At 43.2% G+C, this 8,153-nt stretch overlaps 1 protein-coding gene across 1 annotated transcript; it reads left to right on the top strand.

The window, feature by feature from the left end:
• The first annotated feature begins 960 nt into the window (after positions 1–960).
• On the top strand, positions 961–3,672 carry LOC126678359 (uncharacterized). The gene has a single exon (XM_050373263.1). It carries the CDS (start codon positions 961–963, stop codon positions 3,670–3,672), a length of 2,712 nt encoding a protein of 903 aa, XP_050229220.1.
• Positions 3,673–8,153: the final 4,481 nt, after the last annotated feature.

Raw genomic sequence — 8,153 nt, 5'->3', positions numbered from 1 at the left:
TCAGTTAACCTCATCACGAAACAGGCATATCTCGGAATCGGCTGCTCAATACTGAACCTCAAACCAGTCAAAACCCCCTTAGTTGGCCTAGGGGGAACACCGGTACAAGCGGAAGGAGTAGCGGAATTAACGGTAGAGCTGGGGAAAGAAAACGGATCCACAGAAGGGGGCCTGGTCGGCATCACTAAGAAGTTTAAAACACTGTTTATGGTTGTTGATATGCCGCTTGCTTACAACGTCATACTCGGCAGACCAATGTTATATAGTACGGGAGCTGTCACATGCATTAAATACTTGTGCATGAAAATACCAACCGAGGAAGGAGTGGTAACAGTCAGGGGAAGACAAGACATAGCCAAGCAGTGCTACCCGGTATCATTGAGAGCAGTATCAGAAACCCTAGCCATTGAAACAATGGAGATACCAGACTCGGATGAAGGCAAGCTCGAACCACACGGAAAGTTGGAAAGAGTTAGTCTGGCAGGAATAACACCAAGATCGGTTCAGATAGGCGTAGAACTACCTAAACCAATAAAACAGGAGATAACCGACATGCTGATCAGAAACGAAGTCGAATTCGTTAATACCCCAGGCGAAATAGAAGGGGTCGACCCGGCAATAATATCACATAAACTCAATGTCGACCCGAAACACAAACCAGTCAAACAAAAGAAAAGAGCCTTCGCAATAGACAGACAGATCGCCATCAGAACCGAGGTAGACAAACTGTTAGCAGCAGGCTTCATCAGAAGAGTATATTACCCGGAGTGACTATCCAATGTCGTGCTCATAAAAAAGCCGAACGGAAAGTGGAGACTGTGCATAGATTTCACAGACCTAAACCGAGCATGCCCCAAAGACAGCTATCCCTTGCCAAACATCGACCAGCTGGTCGACTCAACCAGCGGCTACGAAGTCTACTCATTCATAGACGCAGCCCAAGGATACCACCAAATCCCAATGCACAAAGATGATGAAGAAAAAACAAGCTTTGTAACCGACAGTGGCACATACTGCTACAAACAAATGCCATTCGGACTAAAAAATGCAGGAGCAACATATCAGCGTCTAATGAATTTCGTGTTCAAAGACCAGATCGGTCGCAACATGGAAGTCTATGTAGACGACATCATCGTCAAGTCCAAAAAAGTAGAAGATCATGCGAGAGACTTGGAAGAAGTCTTCACAAAGCTAAAAAAATACAAACTCAAGCTAAATCCGGACAAGTGCGCATTCGGAGTCCCAGCAGGAAAATTCCTAGGATACCTCATCTCCCAGAAAGGTATCGAGGTAAATCCGGAAAAAACAAAGGCAATTCTAGATATGAAGGCACCAAAATCAGCTAAAGAAGTTCAGAAGCTAAATGGAAGAATCACGGCCCTCGGTCGATTCGTGTCTAACTCGGCCAAAAGGTGTCTCCCATTCTTTAAAACATTGAGAAATGTGAAAACATTCGAGTGGACCGAGGAATGTCAACAATCTTTCGAAGAACTCAAGAAATTCCTGAGTTCACCACCATTGCTCGGAAGACCTGAAACTAGAGAAGTGTTATACCTATACCTAAGTGTCACTAATGAAACAGTGGCATCGGTACTGGTGAAGGAGGAATTGACCGAGCAAAGGCCGGTATATTACACAAGCAAGGTGTTAAAAGGTCCCGAGATCCGATACAGCAAAATTGAGAAATTTGCACTCGCATTGGTCTTAACAGTGGAAAAGCTAAAAAGATACTTTCAGGCTCACACCGTTATAGTCCGAACAAACCAACCCCTACGAAAAGCGTTGGCAAGACCGGAAACATCAGGACGGCTAATCAACTGGTCAGTCATGGTAGGATCATACGATATCAAATATGAGCCGCGAACAGCAATGAAAGCTCAGATCCTAGCCGACTTTGTAGCAGAAACAACAACACACGATCAACCCACCGAAGTAGACAAGGGTCTGTTTAGCTGGACACTGCAAGTCGATGGGGCATCAAATATAACCGGGGCCGGAGCGGGCATAATACTAAGAGGACCATACAAAATCAAAATGCAACACTCGATCCACCTAAATTTCCCAGCAACCAACAATGCGGCAGAGTATGAGGCTTTGATAAATGGATTAAGGATGGCAACGGTAGTCAAGACTGAATATGTCAAAATCCAGAGTGACTCTCAGCTAGTGGTTAATCAGGTACTTGGGTTATATGAGGTAAAGGACCCAGAAATGAAAAAATATGTAGACCGAGTGAAAGAGCTGCTTGCAAAAATTACCGAAGAAGGTGGGAAATGGGAGCTAGAGCAAATCCCCAGAGAAGAAAACACAGAAGCAGACACACTAGCAAAAGCAGGGGCATCCAGAGAAACAATGCCGAGCATACCGTGCTCAGTTCAAAATTTCAGTAGTATCCAGAATCCCGAAGCCACATTCCTCATCAATCCATTAGACCAGTGGATGGAACACATCATATCATACATCGAGAATGGGAGCCTGCCCGAGGATAACAAAGAAGCAAAGAAAGTAAAACGCCGAGCACCACACTTCTCGTACCGAGACGGGACTCTATACAAAAAAGCCTTCTCACACCCCTGGTCCAGATGCCTCACAGTAGAAGAAGGAAAATATGTATTGGCCGAGATACACGAAGGTGTATGTGGAAGTCACATCTCACATCTAGCTCTCTGCCGAAAAGTTGTTTTACAAGGTTACTACTGGCCGACACTGGCACAAGACGCAGCAAACCTGGTGCAAAAATGTGAAAAATGTCAATACCACCAAAACGTCCACCATCATCCAACAGCGGAACAAAACCCAATAGTAAGCCCTTGGCCATTTAGCATGTGGGGAATATACATCGTCGAGCCTTTTCCAACGGCAAGTGGGCAGCGAAAATTCCTGATAGTAGCAGTCGACCACTTATCAAAGTGGGTAGAAGCCGAAGCTGTTTCCACCATAACAGAAGCGCGAGTTCGAAGCTTCGTCCGAAGAGAAATAATATGTCGTTTTGGGATCCCAAAAACCATCATAACCGACAATGGGAAGCAATTCGACAACAAAAACTTCAGAGAATTCTGCATTGAAAAAGGAATTGACCTAAGGTTCACTTCGGTCACCCACCCACAAAGCAACGGAATGACAGAAGTCACAAATCGGACCATTGTTAATGGCCTGAAAAAGCGCCTAGACGAAGCAAAGGGTCGATGGGCCGATGAGCTACATAACGTACTATGGTCATACAGAACCACTCCAAAAGCCGGCACAGGAAGAACACCATACAGCCTGACCTATGGGTGCGAAGCAATGGTGCCAGTCGAAATCGGCATGCCTACCATCAGAGTACAATACTTCGACGAACAGCAAAACGAAGAAAACACCAAAATTTGCCTCGATTTACTAGAAGAGAGAAGAGATCAAGCATTAATGCACATCGAAACATACAAACAAAGGATGGGAACATATCATAACAAACGGGTCAAACCCTTAACGTTCGAAGTAGGCGACCTGGTACTACGACGAGCCGATATAGCAAGAGGTAACGCAGGCATTTCTAAGCTCGGAGCTAACTGGGAAGGGTCTTACCAAGTAAAGAAAGTAGGAAAAGGTGGAGCCTACTACTTAACCTACATGTCCGGAAGAGACCTACCAAGAACCTGGAATGCCAGAGTTCTCAAAAGATTCTATCAGTAGACAACATTCAGGTTATCGAGTCTGTCAGGGGTTTTTCACTTGCATTTAGGCCAAAGTTGGCTGTAGGCCCAAAATGCAAGTTTTTCCCCTATCAATAAAAGAAAAGAAAAAGAAAAAAAAGAAAACAAAAACGAGGTGTGCAATACCATAGCTGGAAAAATATAAAGCAATCGCTTTATCCGAACAAAGCCATAGCTTAAAAAGATATAAAGCAATCTCTTTATCCGAACAAAGCCATAGCTAAATATATATATATATATATATATATATATAAAGCAATCGCTTTATTCGAACAAAGCCATAGCTAAAAAAATATATAAAGCAATCGCTTTATTCGAACAAAGCAATAGCTTAAAAGATATAAAGCAAGCGCTTTATCCGAACAAAGCCATAGCTAAAAAAAAAATATATAAAGCAATCGCTTTATTCGAACGAAGCCATAGCTAAAAATATATATAAAGCAATCGCTTTATTCGAACAAAGCAATAGCTTAAAAGATATAAAGCAAGCGCTTTATCCGAACAAAGCCATAGCTTAAACAGACTTAAAGCAATCGCTTTATCCGAACAAAGCAATAGCTTAAAAAGACATAAAGCAATAGCTTTATCCGAACAAAGCCATAGCTTAAACAGACTTAAAGCAATCGCTTTATCCGAACAAAGCAATAGCTTAAAAAGACTTAAAGCAATCGCTTTATCCGAACAAAGCAATAGCTTAAAAAGACTTAAAGCAATCGCTTTATCCGAACAAAATCATAACTTAAAACAACATAGAAACACAGAAAAAATATATAAATATGTCACCAAGCATAAACCGAGCACAAAGATAAAACAAAAAGGAAGGAAAATATATATATATATATCACTGGGAATAATCCGAACAAAAAGTTGAAACAAAAAGAAAAAAAATATACAAGGCCTAATCTATTACAGCCCGAGAAATATCATCGGGCAACTGCACACCATTTCCAGACATAGAACCACCACCCTCGCTCAGTCCGGCTTCTTCATAATGACTCACATCAAGCTGGCCGAGCACCGAAGGAGCAATAGTTGTCTGACCAGTCCTCTGATCACTAGCAACTTGGGCGTTCTCTTGATCTATCCGATCAAACTCCTTGCTCAGCTCGGCTATCATTTCAGTAGCCGCATCAGACACTTCGGCCTTCTTGCGCATCAACACCTCATACATAGAGGCTACGTCCAGATAAAGATATTCCGGATCAGCATCAGGCAGCAACAGAGGCCCCACTCTCTCTTTTAAGTCATCCTCCAGAAGGTCAGTCAATTGACCGAATTCAGCAGTAACTTCGGTGCGAACAGCCTTCCTAGCTTTCTCAAGCTCCTCCGAAGCTAACCGTTTCTGCTCAGCCAGAACCGTATCGTGCTGGTCTCTTTGCTTGATAAGCTCCAACTCATGTTTTCGTTTTAGTTCAACTCGAGCCTCGGTCAAACTAGCCACTTCTTTCTTCAGATCGGCAATCTGCGCATTATACTCATTGATATGGTTATCAAGCACAGATTGAACGTTGGCTCGAGCAATCTGCTCAGACTCCAAGGCAGCAGCAGCAGACTCGGCTTTCTCCCGATCAGCGGACGCCTGATTGACTAAATCGTCCTGAACCGAACGAGCACCGAGCAGGTGGTTGATCAACTGTCAAAAATAAACCACGATCAGCACAAACCGCATAAAAATATATATAAACAAAGACAAAAATTTCTACCTGAAAGGCCAAAGAACAACCCCCATCAATGAAGTCCCGAGGATGCACAATCTTCATACCATCCACGTCTTTCGGAAGTGAACAAAGACGGGCCAAGGAAAGGGCGGTAGGATAATTCTCAACAGTGTCTGCCGACGTCTTCCTCTTCAAATACCGAGCAATGACAGAAGAAGTCAAAGTCGGGTCAGCTATATTCTCGGTAGGGACTTCAACGGGATCCACAGCCTTACCTTTCCCCTTCCGAGACAGACCTTTATCAGCCAGCGATAAATCAGCATCAAAAACCGGGACAGACACTGACTCAACTCCCGGTCCAGCAGCCCCCACACCGGCGTTCAAAACTAAAACAACAGGTTCATTCGGCCTCTCATCGCCAGACGCATCCTGAAAGGCGTCAATCTCGGCAGATAAAGGGTCAACACCCTGATCAGAAGGCCTTTTGCCAACGGTCTTCCCCCTCTTTCGTTTCTTCTCAGCAAGAGGAGGCACCGCCTCTAAGTTTACACCGTGACTGTCAGCCTTAAGAACATCAGCCATCTTCGGCTGAGAGGCATCCACAGCTCGGGACGTCTGCCCCTTAGTTGGTCTAGCTCGCCTCCCGGCGGTAAAAGCAGCCATATCCATCGCTACAAAAACAAATAATAAAATAAAATAAAACCACCGATGAATAACATAACGACATACGTATACTTAAGCAAATAAAGCACACAAACAAAAATACAAAAATAAAAACCGAGAACAACCTTTGCGATTAGGGTTAAACTTTACAATCCTCAACCGAGGAATGAGCTCCTCGGTATTCACAGGGCTGATCTGCCCCAATAAAACCTGAAGACGAGCATGTGCTGTTTCTCGGATTTTATCCCTCCTAATGAAAGTATGCTCCGGAGATACACATGACCAGCAACGAGGCAGTTCGGTAAAAGCATAGGGATGCCTAAGTCGGAACCAGTCCACCCTAAAACGTTTAAGGGACGTGGTAACATTCTCAACTATTCGCCTAGGCTCTGACTTAAGAATTTTAAAATGAGCAAAGTCAAACTCGCCATTAAAAACTAGACCATACATACTGGCAAAAAATTTAACCGAGAAAGGGATTTTATTTTTTAAACAAAGAGCCCGAACGGTAAAGAAATGCCTAATACCGTTCGGATGAAATTGACTCAAGGGCATCTGATACCACCGAAGCAGATCAACAAGGTCGGTCTGAAAGGGAATCCTAACACCAGAGTGAAGATGCTCTACACAAACAATCACATACCCTGGGTCAACAGGGGCGTTTATGGTTATACCCGGAGGAGACAACTCTAAAGTGTAACCGTCTGGAATCCTAAGTTTCGATCCTAAATAGTCCAAATAGTGTTGGGTAAGCTCGGCAAACATAGTCTCCATCATCACCCTCCTAACAGCCGCAGTTTTGGACTTCCTAGGTTTAACACGCCTAGGCCGAGCATAAGAAGTCGCTTCCGAGCATACCAGATCATCTAACCTATTTTCACCAACAATACCATCTTCGGTATCCTCGACATGATCACTCTCACTACTACTAGGGTTCTCATCAATATTCATATCTAGGTCTCGCTCGGACAGGTTCTGAGAATCTTCTTCGCCCGACATTTATTCACTAAAGGCCAAAAAGAAAAACAGATAATCAAAAGAAATAAACCCTAAGTATACAAGATCAACGAACAAACAAACAAAAACAGAGACAAACGAAGGCACAAATTAAAAACAGATCAAATGGAGCAAAAGTGGGAAAACTTACGATTAAATCTTGAAGAAAAACTTGAAGAAAAAGAAGAACAGCAAGAACAGCAAGAACAACAAGAAAAGCAAAGAACGGTGAGAAGAGAAAAATGGGAGAGCAAAAGAAAAACAAGAGGAAAGAAAATAAGAGAATAAACAAAGGAAGGTTTTTATAGAAACCGAACAAGGGAAACTGAAGAGTCACCTCAAAAAACGAACCAAAACCAAAGGACACATCAATAAATGTGCTAGTGGGGGACAACATCTGTTGCACAAACAGCAAAAAGACGACACGTGTAACAAAAGCGGCGGCAATAAATACATGCAATAAAAGCAAAACACACACGGACATAAATTTTTTGGACATAAATATCCAACACGCCAGGGGGGGACTTGTGATAAACAGATAAACGGACCGACGACAGCAAAGGCTAATCCACAGCACATCTCGGACCCACCGAGATATGTCAAACATAACAAACAGAGCATACCAGGGGCGACTCACAGCATATCTCGGACTCACCGAGATACATCAAACACAACTAATAAGGATATCTCGAAACAAGCCAACATCACATACCGATCCGATCAGAGCGAAAACCTAAAACGAGCATATCTCGGAAGTCACCTAGCACAACCACTCCGAACACACTGGACAAATCTGTCAGAACGTACCCTGACATTCCAGACAAAACCTCTGCACAGACAAAGAGAATGAAGTCAGACCTGTCGGCCCAGACAAAGAGAAACAAAGACATAGTATAAAAGGCAAAAGGAAAATAGGTAAAAAGGTTAATTCTCTTTTTCTCTCAACTCATAACTACCTTTCACTTCTTATTCTTTCTCTCACTAAGATAGTTTCTGATTAGACCGTCGGAGTGGTTTGCCGGAATCCCCTTCCGGCATCCTTCTTACGGTTGTTTTGTGCTTTATAGGTACGGCCTTGAAGTGTCCATCGGAGTTGAGCATCATTTGAAATCACAAGTTATCAGGAATTGTTCTCTAATGCGAA

This window comes from Mercurialis annua, linkage group LG4 (assembly GCF_937616625.2).
Source record: "Mercurialis annua linkage group LG4, ddMerAnnu1.2, whole genome shotgun sequence".
Lineage (NCBI taxonomy): Eukaryota > Viridiplantae > Streptophyta > Magnoliopsida > Malpighiales > Euphorbiaceae > Mercurialis > Mercurialis annua.
Note: the sequence above shows the minus strand (reverse complement) of the source record. Positions and strands in the feature narration are given on the sequence as shown.